The sequence below is a fragment of the Hypanus sabinus genome, chromosome 16 (genome assembly GCF_030144855.1).
Source record: "Hypanus sabinus isolate sHypSab1 chromosome 16, sHypSab1.hap1, whole genome shotgun sequence".
Taxonomy (NCBI): Eukaryota; Metazoa; Chordata; class Chondrichthyes; order Myliobatiformes; family Dasyatidae; genus Hypanus; species Hypanus sabinus.
The window spans coordinates 28,750,976-28,768,329 of NC_082721.1; the positions used below are offsets into that span (position 1 = coordinate 28,750,976).

Below are 17,354 nucleotides of genomic sequence, written 5' to 3' on the forward strand. Positions count from 1 at the left end.
TAACTTTTCTTCAAGCTGTTTACAACTAAAGAGTTGTTTATTCTTTTATATTGATATAAACACTATAGAGAAATGCAGCAGTAAATTTGTTCACTTCAAGATCCCACGCAGAAATGTAATAACAATTGCTTTTGTGAGGGTGCTCGAGATGTAAATCAATATAATTATCAAGCTGGACACGGGAGAGAACTGGCTTGTTCTTCTTTCAAGTATTCTTGTGAAACCTTTAATGTCAATTCGAGATGGCCAATAGAGCAGTGTTTAGCATCACATCCACGGAACAGAACTGGGGCCATTAATCGGTACTGTGATCAGGTCTCTGAGAAGTGAACTTGTGAAAAATGTTTACGTATTTTTCTATGGGGCGGGGGAAAGCTTTTCTGGCAGAAGTGGGAGGAGAAGGAGGGGGCTTGTCGATGGTTCTGCTGCTGTTTGCACGATGGGAGGGGGTCTTCGTAGTGCTGATGTTTCTGTCATTGATTCTATGGGGTTTCTTGTTTCGTGCATGTCTGTGAAGAGTAAGAATTTCAGGTTGTGTACTGTATACGTTCTCTAGTATTAAATTGAACCATCTGAAATGCAGTATATGACCAATATATCGGAGGTTCAGTAACCAGCACCGGTACAATAGGCTGAATGGCCTCAACCTGAACTATTCATGGATTCTAAGGAACCCCACAATGTGACTGGGCTTTGTGAAGTTCAGATTGTTTGTGGGCATGATTCCAGCTGAGTGTTATTTTATAGGCCAAGTTATCAACACGTTATTAAGGCTGTCTTAGTGAATCTATTCTGTGGTTTATAAATTAAACACGCAGCTGTTAGACCAGTCACATAGCAGGATGCATCATCCATTATGTCAGAAACTTGTTTAGTGGCGTCTGATGTCTCATTCCTTTCCCCATGTTTAGTGCTTCTGTCTCCGGACATCATGTGAAAGAACAAAGGAGCCAAGGCAACAGTACACAGGTGACTCAGGAATGAGAGATTAATCTCAGCCTCATCCCCGGCCAACCAGAAACCAGTATCGGACCTTTATATATACAGTCTGTATTTTCGGTTAATGAAGGCACTATAGAGGCGGCAACAGCTGCAGAATCAAAAGGAGATGCCAAGTCTAAGGATGATAGAAATAAGATGAACTCTGTAACTGCCATTTGGAGCCCCCAACACTGACTCTGTATATCCCGGCACTGAATGAGGGATGCAATGGAGAATGAGGATCCCGGCACTGAATGAGTGATGCAATGGAGAATGAGGATCCCGGCACTGAATGAGGGATGCAATGGAGAATGAGGATTCCGGCACTGAATGAAGGATGCAATGGAGAATGAGGATCCCGGCACTGAATGAGTGATGCAATGGAGAATGAGGATCCCGGCACTGAATGAGGGATGCAATGGAGATTGAGGATCCCGGCACTGAATGAGTGATGCAATGGAGAATGAGGATCCCGGCACTGAATGAGGGATGCAATGGAGAATGAGGATCCCGGCACTGAATGAGGGATGCAATGGAGATTGAGGATCCCGGCACTGAATGAGTGATGCAATGGAGAATGAGGATCCCGGCACTGAATGAGGGATGCAATGGAGAATGAGGATCCCGGCACTGAATGAGTGATGCAATGGAGAATGAGGATCCCGGCACTGAATGAGGGATGCAATGGAGATTGAGGATCCCGGCACTGAATGAGTGATGCAATGGAGAATGAGGATCCCGGCACTGAATGAGGGATGCAATGGAGAATGAGGATCCCGGCACTGAATGAGGGATGCAATGGAGATTGAGGATCCCGGCACTGAATGAGTGATGCAATGGAGAATGAGGATCCTGGCACTGAATGAGGGATGCAATGGAGAATGAGGATCCCGGCACTGAATGAGTGATGCAATGGAGAATGAGGATCCCAGCACTGAATGAGTGATGCAATGGAGAATGAGGATCCCGGCACTGAATGAAGGATGCAATGGAGAATGAGGATCCCGGCACTGAATGAGGGATGCAATGGAGAATGAGGATCCCAGCACTGAATGAGTGATGCAATGGAGAATGAGGATCCCAGCACTGAATGAGTGATGCAATGGAGAATGAGGATCCCGGCACTGAATGAGGGATGCAATGGAGAATGAGGATCCCAGCACTGAATGAAGGATGCAATGGAGAATGAGGATCCCGTCACTGAATGAGGGATGCAATGGAGAATGAGGATCCCGGCACTGAATGAGTGATGCAATGGAGATTGAGGATCCCGGCGCTATGTGCACAGCGTAACAGGGAGAATGAGGGTCCCAGCACTGAGTGTTTCAACAATCAGTTAATTCATAGTTATACGCCGTTTACTCACCTATAACTGTCAGGGTTGCTGGTGCTGATCGGATGGAACCAAACCCATTGGTAACGTTACAGTAGTATTCACCTTCCTGCCACCTCTTCATGTCCCTCAACACAAGAGTACCTTCATTCTTAGAGTCAAGGAGTGTCCCATTGTGATACCTGGGTAAAAATCAAAGGGGAATGCTCAAATCAAATATTCAAATCCTAGATTATGAAGTATCAATATTAAGTTAAAAGCCAAGCAGTTGTCATCATGGTTCTGTCCTCCCCACGTGCAAATGGAGAGCAGAGTCTTTGTTGCCTCATTCGATGATTCTTGACTGTCAAATAAACATCAAATCAGGTTTAATATCTCTGGTACATGTCGTGACATCTGTTTCTATTGTTGTTATGTTTTATAAGGAATAAAAGTAATATTTTAAATCTCAAGTGCCTTTGGGATTTTGTTTTCCAGTTATTCACAATCCTGAAGTCCGCTGTCCCACAATGTCACTTCAACAGCAAGTCCAGCAACCTGGATTACCCTCAGCTTCTTGAACTGCCACAGTTTGCCAGAGTTCTCTTGTGAGGAGAGGTCCAGGATTTAGATCTAATGATGATATATTTCTAAATCAGGATTGGTAATCCCATGGTCAAGCTGTCCTTGTCTGTCTTCGTCCTACGTCTAATTCAGCTCCAATGTCTGTGGTCTGATGGTGTAGGAGTTCTGTTGGAATGACAGGTACATTGCTATATTCGAGACGCTATACAACGTAATCACAAGCATAAAAGAAAAAGGATTGTCAAATGCAGATTGAAATCCAGTCAAAGACTCAAATCAAATCCTACACTGGCTGACGCCCACCACAACCCACCCAGTCAGACACCTGAAAGAATGAAATCTTAAAATCTCACCAGAAATATTTGAGTGGTTTTGGAGCTCCTGTGGCTTTACAACAGAAGGTCACCTGCTGATCTTCAAACCGCACTTTACTCTCTGGATGTTTCACGATGTAAGGGTTTTCTGTTGGCATGACAGAGAGATAGTGAAAAGCAATCAGAACTTAGAGGAATCACATCCAAAACTAAGACAGTCATATGGCATTTCAAGAGCAGATTTCAAGGCTGATTATTTAAACATAAACTCTAAACACAGTTTTACACGTTTGATCCACATCTCTGGACCTGGATTCTGCAGAAGCAGAGTCATAAATGGTTATCTGGCTCTGTGTGTCTACACTAGTCCTCCAATTATCTTCACTCTTAATTACCTTACAAAATTGTCCTTTAAATATTTATCTAATTCCTCCTTTAGCAAGTCCTATTTGCACCACCCAGATCACAACGGCACTAAATGAAAATCATTCTCCATCACTGGCTCCTTTCCAGGCTTTTGCAGGATGTTTTCCAATTAAAATCTTGAACATTTTACAGTGGGCTGAATAAGATACACAGAACTACAGTTATTCAGGGACTTTACTGTACTTTGGTACACACAAAGCACTGTTCAAGTCGGTTTCCTTCAACTACAATCATGCAAGCTGGACAGATTATTGTTTTGTAAAGTCATGAAGGGAAATGGAGTAATGCCGGCTGACTGGAGGTGAGAGACAGATGAACCAAACATTAGCTGAATGATTCCAAGAGCTGAACTATCATGATCACTTGCTGCTGTGTCTCTCAGACTGTTTAGAGTTACCAGGGGTTACTTTGCCTCAATGAGTGCAGTCTATGAGATGATTACTGACCCACTCGCGTGAGAGTTGCCTTGATCACTGAAGTTTCTGTACTGTTCTGAACAGCTTGGAATACAGAAGGGGCAAACTTTTTGAGCTCGACCAGCACGCGGTTCCGGGTGTGGGCGCACACTCCAGGGATCCGGAAAGAACCCGTCTGATCAGTCGTCGTTAACGTCATCAGGGGCTGGTCCGGCATGGCTACTCTGCTGCCAATGAGAGGTGACCCATCAGTAGAATGGACCGTCCCTAGTAGGATGTGCTGGTCACAGATGCAACCATTGCATTCTTCATTCACCCGGCCCATCGTGCACACCAGGTGACATCCTGCAGGAAGACAATCTCGTCATTTGCTTTTATTAACCATATAACCATGTAACAATTACCACACGGAAACAGGCCATCTCGGTCCTTCTAGTCCATGCCGAACGCTTACTCTCACCTAGTCCCACCGACCTGCACTCAGCCCATAACCCTCCATTCCTTTCCCATCTATATACCTATCCAATTTTTTTTTAAATGACATCAAACCTGCCTCTACCATTTCTACTGGAAGCTCACTCCACACAGTTACCACTCTCTGAGTAAAGGAGTTCCCCTTCGTGTTACCCCTAAACTTTTGCCCCTTATCTCTCAACTCATGTCCTCTTGTTTGAATCTCCCCTACTCTCAATGGAAAAAGCCTATCCATGTCAACTCTATCTATCCCCCTCATAATTTTAAATACCTCTATCAAGTCCCCCCTCAACCTTCTACACTCCAAAGAATAAAGACCCAACTTGCTCAGCCTTTCTCTGTAACTTAGGTGCTGAAACCCACGTAACATTCTAGTAAATCTCCTCTGTAATCTATTTTGTTGACATCTTTCCTATAATTCGGTGACCAGAACTGTACACAATACTCCAAATTTGGCCTCACCAATGCCTTGTACAATTTTAACATTACTTCCCAACTCCTATACTCAATGCTCTGATTTATAAAGGCCAGCATACCAAAAGCTTTCTTCACCACCCTGTCCACATGAGATTCCACCTTCAGGGAACTATACACCATTATTCCTAGATCACTCTGTTCTACTGCATTCCTCAATGCCCTACCATTTACCATGTATGTCCTATTATTAACATTAGGGTTAATAAAACCTGATAGTTCACCTTATCCACCCCTATACCTGTTCTACAGTCACCAAGGAGCAGATCCATCAGTCCTGGGAGCAATCTGTGACCTGCCCAAAAACAACTATTGAAAGCATATTAAAATTCTTCAAAAGGGGTGCAGTGAAGACAGGGCCTGCAGGGGCATGTTGCATTCTAACCCCAGAGAGAAGGCAGAGTGAGCGTGGAGCAACTGAAAACCAACTGCAGAAAGACAACACACTGACCACTAAATAAACGTGGAGAGACTACAAGCTGACTACAGAATAAAGGTACACTCCATTTGTGAGGTGATCATATGCTCTCCTTGCAGACGTCCCATCTACTGTGACTGCAAATGTCCTGACCCACCATTCACCGTTCATTTGAAATGCACTAATCCCCCCAGCTCAGTAAAAATTTCAACTGGCCCCTTTAACTTCCAGAAGACATAAAGCAGAATTTAGGCCATTCAGCCACTTCTTTCAGAAACCCCCTGCAGATAATTGTTTTTCTAAAAGTTTCTAGGTTTTATAAAGGTGAAACCAGAGGAGAGTACAGGTCTTGATACATGTGTTTATGTTATAAGAAAAAGGAGAAAACACTGGAAATACTTAGCGGGCCAAGCAGCATCTGTGGTGAGGAGCACAAACCTGATAACCAATTTCTGCTTTCATTTCTGATTTACAATGATTGAGTTTTTTGCTTTTGACTATTTTTGGATTTCTCCGAGCTCTTCTGACACTCAACATGGGAGCAGTTACCCTGCGATGGACTGACCCCCCCCCCCCGACCACCCTCAGAGAGCCAGTAGAGTGAGTGCAAGAATCTCTCTTCATATGGTTCAAGAGACCCAACCCACCGCGTTCTCCACCTCATCTGACACGTATCCGTACCTGAGCAAGGCGATCCCGTGCATTTTTTAACTTCAATTGGTCGACCAACACAAGTCTGCCCATCTGAGGTCTGGACACAATTTCGGTGGCGTAGGGTATGGCCGCTGCCGCAGGTGACCGAACATGCAGTCCAAGATCCCCATTCTGTCCAAAGTGCCTCTTGAAAATCAGACAGAGGAGAAACGGAATTCTTAAGTTCATAGGAGCAGGGGAAGCTACAAATATCCCAGTCTGGTATCTTTCCTCCTTGGTGGATCAAGATTTGGAATATGACATATCATCAATCTAGAAGGGCAGCTCTCATTCAAGAAAAACAGTACACAGTCACCTTATACTTACGTCAAGGCTATGCCTTGGTGAAATAGCCCAAGGCCCTTTAGTGAATCACTGACAGGTAAAGTTTGGAACCATATTGGAAACCAAGTCACACTTTGGGACAAGTGGCCAGAGCTTTGTCAAAGATGTAGGTTTTAAGATGTATCTCAAAGGGAGAAAGATAAAGAAAGGAAAAGAGGTCAGGTTAGGGAATCAGAGGGCATGGGGGTGCATACAGGGAGGAGGTAGAGAGGCTTGTCAAACAGTGCATCTGAGTCTCAATGTGGACAAGACAAAGGAGATTATTGTGAACTTCAGGAAGGCACCATTCGACCACTCTCCATTGCACATTGATGGATCTGCCACGGAGAGAGTGGAGAGCACAGAATTCCTTGGTATGCAGATAACAGGTGATCTAACCTGGACCCACAACACCTCCTCACTAGTCAAGAAGGCACAGCAGTGTCTATACTTTCTGAGACGATTGAGATGGGCATGGCTCCCTACCTCATTCCATCACCTGTCTTTTGAGACATTATCGAGAGTGTCCTGCATCGTGTGGTACGGCGGATACAAGATCATACAGATAGTAAAGACTGCCAAGTGGATCACTGGGTCTCCCTCTCCCCTATTTGTAAACATTTACCCGGAGCATTGCAGATCAAGGACACAAAGTATTGTTGAGGATCCCTACCACCCATCCCACAGCCTCTTTGACCTACTACCCATCAGGAAGGAGGTACAGGAGCATCAGGACTAGGACTGCCAGCCTGGGCAATAGTTTCTTCCCTCGGGCTGTGAGACTAATGAATAACCTGTCACCTCCGAAGTTTTGTCAGTAGGACAGCGAGTCGTTTACTGTTTGCCCGTGCTGTGCACTGGTCACTTTGAATTATATTTTGTTTTAAGTACTATGTGTGATATATGTTTTGTGAGCGCCCCATGGTCCAGAGGAACGTTGTTTCATTTGTACATTTGTATATATGTACAGTCAGATGATAATAAACTTGAACTTGAACCCTTCCAAAACCACAATGCCCAGAACTGAGTATAGTTGCAGCCAGAATAGAAGGAGCTGATGCCATTAAACTGAAGCTCAGTTACTGGAGATAACGTTGAGAACTTCCTCTCACAGAAGGTTGTGGGAATATAGAAGCGTCTTCTCCTCCCCCTCCTCTAAACCCCCATTTCGCCAAAATGCAGCTGAGTAAAAACGTTCTGAGACCAATTTTGTTGAGCGAGAATATTTAAGGCTTTGGAATCAAGTCAGATGGGTGGAGTTAAGATATGAATAAGGCATGATCCAAATCACTGGCAAATCAAGGGTCTGAATGGGCTGAGAATCACCCCTGAATGGGTGAAGCCCTTTAGCTTCTCAGAGTGCCACGGTGGGGTAACAGATTCTGCTAATGTGCAATAACATGAATATGGATTTGAATACAACTCTTGATAAGCATAGGGCAATATTGAATGCCATCCTTCCTCATTGAACTCCCAATCTACCTCATCATGTTCTTCCGCTCTATCCCTCTGTAACCCAAACCCTTTGTCCATCTATCCCACTGTAACCCACACCCTTTATCCAGACATCTCATTTTAACCCACACCCTTTATCCAGTCTATCTCACTGTAACCCACACTCTTTCTCCGTTCTATCTCACTGTAAATCACACGCGTTATGCAGACATCTCAATGTAACCCACACCCTTTCTCCAGTCTATCCCACTGTAACCCACAAATGTTCTCCAACCTATCCCACTGTACCCCACACCCTTTCTTCAGTCTATCGCAGGGTAACCAACACCCATTATCCAGTCTATCTCTCTGTAAACCACAACCTTTCTCCAGTCAATCCCACTGTAACCTACACACTTTCTCAAGTCTATCTCACTGTAACCCACACTCTTTGTCCAGTCTATCCCACTGGAACCCACACCCTTTCTCCGGTCTATCCCACTGGAACCCACACCCTTTATCCAGACATCTCACTGTAACCCGCACACTTTCTCCAATCTATCCTACTGTATCCCACACCCTTTCTCCGGTCTATCCCACTGGAACCCACACCCTTTCTCCGGTCTATCCCACTGTAACCCACACCCATTCTCCAGTCACCTGACTGTAACCCACACCCTTTATCCAGTCATCTCTCTGTAACCCCCACCCTTTATCCAGACTATCCCACTGTAACCCGCACCTTTTATCCAGCCATCTCTCTGTAACCCACACCCTTTCTCCAGTCAACTCACAGTAACCCACACCCTTTATCCAGTCTATCCCTCTGTAACCCAGACCTTTTATCCAGTCATCTCACTGTAACCCACAGCCTTTCTCCCGTCTATCTCACTGTAACCCACACTCATTCTCCAGTCACCTGACTGAAACCCACACCCTTTATCCAGTCTATCCCACTGTAACCCACACCCTTTATCCAGTCATCTCTCTGTAACCCACACCCTTTATCCAGTCATCTCTCTGTAACCCACACCCCTTATCCAGTCATCTCTCTGTAACCCACACCCTTTGTCCAGTCCTCTCTGTAACCCACGCCCTTCGTCCTGTCTATCCCATTGTAACCCACACCCTTTATCCTGTCTATCCCACTGTGACCCACACCCTTTATCTGGTCTATCTCTCTGTAACTCACACCCTTTATCTAGTCATCTCTCTGTATGACACATCCTTTCTCCAGTCTATCCCACTGTAACCCACACCCTTTCTCCCGTCAATCCCACTGTGACCCATACCCTTTATCCAGTCATCTCACTGTAACCCACACCCATTCTCCAGTCACCTGACTGTAACCCACACCCTTTATTCAGTCTATACCACTGTAACCCACACCCTTTATCCAGTCATCTCACTGTAACCCACAGCCTTTCTCCCGTCAATCCCACTGTGACCCATACCCTTTATCCAGTCATCTCACTGTAACCCACACCCATTCTCCAGTCACCTGACTGTAACCCACACCCTTTATTCAGTCTATCCCACTGTAACCCACACCCTTTAAACAGTCATCTCACTGTAACCCACAGCCTTTCTCCCGTCTATCTCACTGTAACCCACACCCATTCTCCAGTCACCTGACTGTAACCCACACCCTTTATTCAGTCTATCCTACTGTAACCCATACCTTTTATCCAGTCATCTCTCTGTAACCCACACCCTTTCTCCAGTCACCTGACTGTAACCCACACACTTTCTCCAGTCTACGTCACTGTAACCCACACCCTTTATCCAGTCTATCCCTCTGTAACCCAGACCTTTTATCCAGTCACCTGACTGTAATCCACACCCTTTATCCACTCTATCCCACTGTAACCCATACCCCTTATCCAGTCTATCTCTCTGTAACGCACACCCATTATCCAGTCTATTTCACTGTATCACACGCCCTTTCTCCAGTCTATCCCACTGTAACCAACACCCTTTATCCAGTCATCTCACTATCACCCAAAGCCTTTATCCAGTCTATCCCACTGTAACGCACACCCATTATCCAGTCTATTTCACTGTATCACACGCCCTTTATCCAGTCTATCCCACTGTAACGCACACCCTTTCTCCAGTCTATCCCACTTTAACCCACACATTTTCTCCAGTCATCTCTCTGTACCCCACACCCTTTCTCCAGTCGTCTCACTGTAACCCACACACTTTCTCCAGTCTACGTCACTGTAACGCACACCCATTATCCAGTCTATTTCACTGTATCACACGCCCTTTATCCAGTCTATCCCACTGTAACGCACACCCTTTCACCAATCTATCCCACTTTAACCCACACATTTTCTCCAGTCATCTCTCTGTACCCCACACCCTTTCTCCAGTCGTCTCACTGTAACCCACACACTTTCTCCAGTCTACGTCACTGTAACGCACACCCATTATCCAGTCTATTTCACTGTATCACACGCCCTTTATCCACTCTATCCCACAGTAACCCACACCCTTTATCCGATCAACTCTCTGGAACCCACAGCCTCTATCCAGTTTAATGCACTGTAACCCACACCCATTATCCGGTCCACTCTCTGGAACCCACACCCTTTATCCAGACTAACACTGTAACCCACACACTTTCTCCAGTCTATCCCACTGTAACCCACACCCTTTATCCAGTGTATCTCACTGTAACCCACACCCTTTATCCAGTCTAATCCACTGTAACCCACACCCTTTATCCAGTCTAATCCACTGTAACCCACACCCTTTCTCCAGTCTATCCCACTGTGACCCACACCCTTTATCCAGTCTAATCCACTGTGACCCACACCCTTTATCCACTCTAATCCACTGTAACCCACACCCTTTCTCCAGTCTATCCCACTGTGACCCACACCCTTTATCCAGTCTAATCCACTGTGACCCACACCCTTTATCCAGTCTAATCCACTGTAACCCACACCCTTTCTCCAGTCTAATCCACTGTAACCCACACCCTTTCTCCAGTCTAATCCACTGTGACCCGCACCCTTTATCCTGTCTATCTCACTGTAACCCACACCCTTTATCCAGTCATCTGTCTGTAACCCACACCCTTTATCCAGTCTATCCCACTGTGACCCACACCCTTTATCCAGTCATCTCTCTGTAACCCACACCCTTTATCCACTCTATCCCTCTGTAACCCAGACCTTTTATCCAGTCTATCTCTCTGTAACCCACACCCTTTATCCAGTCATCTGTCTGTAACCCACACCCTTTATCCAGTCTATCTCTCTGTAACCCACACCCTTTATCCACTCTATCCCTCTGTAACCCAGACCTTTTATCCAGTCTATCTCACTGTAACCCACACCCTTTGTCCAGTCTATCTCTCTGTAACCCACAACCTTTATCCAGTCTATCTCTCTGTAACCCACACCCTTTGTCCAGTCTATGTCTCTGTAACCCACACCCTTTGTCCAGTCATCTCTCTGTAACCCACACCCTTTATCCAGTCTATCTCACTGTAACCCACACCCTTTATCCAGTCTATCCCACTGTAACCCACACCCTTTCTCCCATCAATCCCACTGTGACCCACACCCTTTATCCACTATATTTCACTGTATCACACGCCCTTTATCCAATCTACCCCATTGTAACACACACCCTTTATCCAGTCATCTCTCTGTAACCCACACCCTTTATCCAGTCTATCCCACTGTAACCCACACCCTTTATCCAGTCTAATCCACTGTAATCCACACCCTTTCTCCCATCAATCCCACTGTGACCCACACCTTTTATCCAGTCATCCCACAGTAACGCACACCCTTTATCCGGTCCATCTCTCTGTAACCCACACCCTTTATCCAGTCTATCCCACTGTAACCCACACCCTTTATCCAGTCTATCTCTCTGCAACCCACACCCTTTATCCAGTCCTCTCTGTAACCCAGACCCTTTCTCCTGTCTATCCCACTGTAACCAACACCCTTTATCCAGTCTATCCCACTGTAGCCCACACCCTTTCTCCAGTCTATCTCATTGTAACCCACACCCTTAATCCAGTCTATCCCAGTGTAAAGCACAGCATTTATCCAGTCTATCCCGCTGTAACCACACCTTTTAACCAGCCATCTCTCTGTAACCCACACCCTTTCTCCAGTCAACTCATTGTAACCCACACCCTTTATCCAGTCTATCCCTCTGTAACCCAGACCTTTTATCCAGTCATCTCTCTGTAACCCACACCCTTTCTCCTGTCTATCTCACTGTAACCCACACCCATTCTCCAGTCACCTGACTGTAACCCACACCCTTTATCCAGTCATCCCACAGTAACACACGCCCTTTATCCAGTCATATCTCTGTAACCCACACCCTTTATCCAGTCTATCCCACTGTAACGCACGTCCTTTCTCCAGTCTATCCCACTGTAACCCACACCCTTTATCCAGTCATCTCTCTGTAAACCACACCCTTTATCCAGTCATCTCTCTGTAACCCACACCCTTTATCCAGTCATCTCTCTGTAACCCACACCCTTTATCCAGTCTATCCCACTGTAACCCACACCCTTTCTCCAGTCTATCTCTCTGTAACCCACACCCTTTATCCAGTCTATCCCACTGTGACCCACACCCTTTATCCAGTCTCTCACTGTGACCCACACCCTTTATCCAGTCTATCCCACTGTAACCCACACCCTTTATCCAGTCTATCCCACTGTAACCCACACCCTTTATCCAGTCTATCCCACTGTGACCCACACCCTTTATCCAGTCTATCCCACTGTAACGCACGTCCTTTCTCCAGTCTATCCCACTGTAACCCACACCCTTTATCCAGTCATCTCTCTGTAACCCACACCCTTTATCCAGTCATCTCTCTGTAACCCACACCCTTTATCCAGTCTATCCCACTGTAACCCACACCCTTTATCCAGTCTATCTCTCTGTAACCCACACCCTTTATCCAGTCTATCCCACTGTGACCCACACCCTTTATCCAGTCTATCTCACTGTGACCCACACCCTTTATCCAGTCTATCCCACTGTAACCCACACCCTTAATCCAGTCTATCCCACTATCACCCAAACCCTTTATCCAGTCTATCTCTCTGTAACCCACACCCTTTCTCCAGTCAACTCATTGTAACCCACACCCTTTATCCAGTCTATCCCTCTGTAACCCAGACTTTTTATCCAGTCATCTCTCTGTAACCCACAGCCTTTCTCCCGTCTATCTCACTGTAACCCACACCCATTCTCCAGTCACCCGACTGTAACCCCCACCCTTTATCCATTCTATCCCTCTGTAACCCACACCCTTTATCCAGTCATCTCTCTGTAACCCACACCCTTTATCCTGTCTATCCCACTGTAACCCACACCCTTTATCCAATTTATCGCACTGTAACCCACACCCTTTATCCAGTCTATCCCAGTGTAACGCACACCCATTATCCAGTCTATTTCACTGTATCACACGCCCTTTATCCAGTCTATCCCACGGTAACCCATACCCTTTATCCAATCTATCGCACTGTAACCCACACCCTTTATCCAATTTATCGCACTGTAACCCACACCCTTTATCCACTCTATCCTACTGTTACGCACACCCTTTATCCAATTTATCGCACTGTAACCCACACCCTTTATCCAATTTATCGCACTGTAACCCACACCCTTTATCCACTCTATCCTACTGTAACGCACACCCTTTCTCCAGTCTATCTCTCTGTAACCCACACTGTTTATCCGGTCTATCTCAGCGTAAACCACACCCTTTCTCCAGTCCATCCCTCTGTAACCCACACCCTTTATCTGATCAACTCTCTGGAACCCACACCCTTTATCCAGTCTAATCCACTGTAACCCACACCCTTTCTCCAGTCTAATCCACTGTAACCCACACCCTTTCTCCAGTCTAATCCACTGTGACCCGCACCCTTTATCCTGTCTATCTCACTGTAACCCACACCCTTTATCCAGTCATCTGTCTGTAACCCACACCCTTTATCCAGTCTATCCCACTGTGACCCACACCCTTTATCCAGTCATCTCTCTGTAACCCACACCCTTTATCCACTCTATCCCTCTGTAACCCAGACCTTTTATCCAGTCTATCTCTCTGTAACCCACACCCTTTATCCAGTCATCTGTCTGTAACCCACACCCTTTATCCAGTCTATCTCTCTGTAACCCACACCCTTTATCCACTCTATCCCTCTGTAACCCAGACCTTTTATCCAGTCTATCTCACTGTAACCCACACCCTTTGTCCAGTCTATCTCTCTGTAACCCACAACCTTTATCCAGTCTATCTCTCTGTAACCCACACCCTTTGTCCAGTCTATGTCTCTGTAACCCACACCCTTTGTCCAGTCATCTCTCTGTAACCCACACCCTTTATCCAGTCTATCTCACTGTAACCCACACCCTTTATCCAGTCTATCCCACTGTAACCCACACCCTTTCTCCCATCAATCCCACTGTGACCCACACCCTTTATCCACTATATTTCACTGTATCACACGCCCTTTATCCAATCTACCCCATTGTAACACACACCCTTTATCCAGTCATCTCTCTGTAACCCACACCCTTTATCCAGTCTATCCCACTGTAACCCACACCCTTTATCCAGTCTAATCCACTGTAATCCACACCCTTTCTCCCATCAATCCCACTGTGACCCACACCTTTTATCCAGTCATCCCACAGTAACGCACACCCTTTATCCGGTCCATCTCTCTGTAACCCACACCCTTTATCCAGTCTATCCCACTGTAACCCACACCCTTTATCCAGTCTATCTCTCTGCAACCCACACCCTTTATCCAGTCCTCTCTGTAACCCAGACCCTTTCTCCTGTCTATCCCACTGTAACCAACACCCTTTATCCAGTCTATCCCACTGTAGCCCACACCCTTTCTCCAGTCTATCTCATTGTAACCCACACCCTTAATCCAGTCTATCCCAGTGTAAAGCACAGCATTTATCCAGTCTATCCCGCTGTAACCACACCTTTTAACCAGCCATCTCTCTGTAACCCACACCCTTTCTCCAGTCAACTCATTGTAACCCACACCCTTTATCCAGTCTATCCCTCTGTAACCCAGACCTTTTATCCAGTCATCTCTCTGTAACCCACACCCTTTCTCCTGTCTATCTCACTGTAACCCACACCCATTCTCCAGTCACCTGACTGTAACCCACACCCTTTATCCAGTCATCCCACAGTAACACACGCCCTTTATCCAGTCATATCTCTGTAACCCACACCCTTTATCCAGTCTATCCCACTGTAACGCACGTCCTTTCTCCAGTCTATCCCACTGTAACCCACACCCTTTATCCAGTCATCTCTCTGTAAACCACACCCTTTATCCAGTCATCTCTCTGTAACCCACACCCTTTATCCAGTCATCTCTCTGTAACCCACACCCTTTATCCAGTCTATCCCACTGTAACCCACACCCTTTCTCCAGTCTATCTCTCTGTAACCCACACCCTTTATCCAGTCTATCCCACTGTGACCCACACCCTTTATCCAGTCTATCTCACTGTGACCCACACCCTTTATCCAGTCTATCCCACTGTAACCCACACCCTTTATCCAGTCTATCCCACTGTAACCCACACCCTTTATCCAGTCTATCCCACTGTGACCCACACCCTTTATCCAGTCTATCCCACTGTAACGCACGTCCTTTCTCCAGTCTATCCCACTGTAACCCACACCCTTTATCCAGTCATCTCTCTGTAACCCACACCCTTTATCCAGTCATCTCTCTGTAACCCACACCCTTTATCCAGTCTATCCCACTGTAACCCACACCCTTTATCCAGTCTATCTCTCTGTAACCCACACCCTTTATCCAGTCTATCCCACTGTGACCCACACCCTTTATCCAGTCTATCTCACTGTGACCCACACCCTTTATCCAGTCTATCCCACTGTAACCCACACCCTTAATCCAGTCTATCCCACTATCACCCAAACCCTTTATCCAGTCTATCTCTCTGTAACCCACACCCTTTCTCCAGTCAACTCATTGTAACCCACACCCTTTATCCAGTCTATCCCTCTGTAACCCAGACTTTTTATCCAGTCATCTCTCTGTAACCCACAGCCTTTCTCCCGTCTATCTCACTGTAACCCACACCCATTCTCCAGTCACCCGACTGTAACCCCCACCCTTTATCCATTCTATCCCTCTGTAACCCACACCCTTTATCCAGTCATCTCTCTGTAACCCACACCCTTTATCCTGTCTATCCCACTGTAACCCACACCCTTTATCCAATTTATCGCACTGTAACCCACACCCTTTATCCAGTCTATCCCAGTGTAACGCACACCCATTATCCAGTCTATTTCACTGTATCACACGCCCTTTATCCAGTCTATCCCACGGTAACCCATACCCTTTATCCAATCTATCGCACTGTAACCCACACCCTTTATCCAATTTATCGCACTGTAACCCACACCCTTTATCCACTCTATCCTACTGTTACGCACACCCTTTATCCAATTTATCGCACTGTAACCCACACCCTTTATCCAATTTATCGCACTGTAACCCACACCCTTTATCCACTCTATCCTACTGTAACGCACACCCTTTCTCCAGTCTATCTCTCTGTAACCCACACTGTTTATCCGGTCTATCTCAGCGTAAACCACACCCTTTCTCCAGTCCATCCCTCTGTAACCCACACCCTTTATCTGATCAACTCTCTGGAACCCACACCCTTTATCCAGTCTAATCCACTGTAACCCACACCCTTTCTCCAGTCTAATCCACTGTAACCCACACCCTTTCTCCAGTCTAATCCACTGTGACCCGCACCCTTTATCCTGTCTATCTCACTGTAACCCACACCCTTTATCCAGTCATCTGTCTGTAACCCACACCCTTTATCCAGTCTATCCCACTGTGACCCACACCCTTTATCCAGTCATCTCTCTGTAACCCACACCCTTTATCCACTCTATCCCTCTGTAACCCAGACCTTTTATCCAGTCTATCTCTCTGTAACCCACACCCTTTATCCAGTCATCTGTCTGTAACCCACACCCTTTATCCAGTCTATCTCTCTGTAACCCACACCCTTTATCCACTCTATCCCTCTGTAACCCAGACCTTTTATCCAGTCTATCTCACTGTAACCCACACCCTTTGTCCAGTCTATCTCTCTGTAACCCACAACCTTTATCCAGTCTATCTCTCTGTAACCCACACCCTTTGTCCAGTCTATGTCTCTGTAACCCACACCCTTTGTCCAGTCATCTCTCTGTAACCCACACCCTTTATCCAGTCTATCTCACTGTAACCCACACCCTTTATCCAGTCTATCCCACTGTAACCCACACCCTTTCTCCCATCAATCCCACTGTGACCCACACCCTTTATCCACTATATTTCACTGTATCACACGCCCTTTATCCAATCTACCCCATTGTAACACACACCCTTTATCCAGTCATCTCTCTGTAACCCACACCCTTTA

The 17,354-nt window shown here is 46.2% G+C and overlaps 1 protein-coding gene across 1 annotated transcript in view; it reads right to left on the reverse strand.

Annotated features, from left to right (window-relative positions):
* cilp2 (cartilage intermediate layer protein 2) overlaps window positions 1-17,354 on the reverse strand; it is a 79,016-nt gene that overhangs the window by 12,660 nt on the left and 49,002 nt on the right. The window contains exons 5-8 of the mRNA XM_059992405.1: window positions 6,082-6,240; window positions 4,065-4,379; window positions 3,232-3,340; window positions 2,348-2,496 (exon numbers count right to left, since the gene is read on the reverse strand). Coding sequence (XP_059848388.1) covers window positions 2,348-2,496; window positions 3,232-3,340; window positions 4,065-4,379; window positions 6,082-6,240 — 732 coding nt within the window. The remainder of the gene's footprint in view (window positions 1-2,347; window positions 2,497-3,231; window positions 3,341-4,064; window positions 4,380-6,081; window positions 6,241-17,354) is intronic.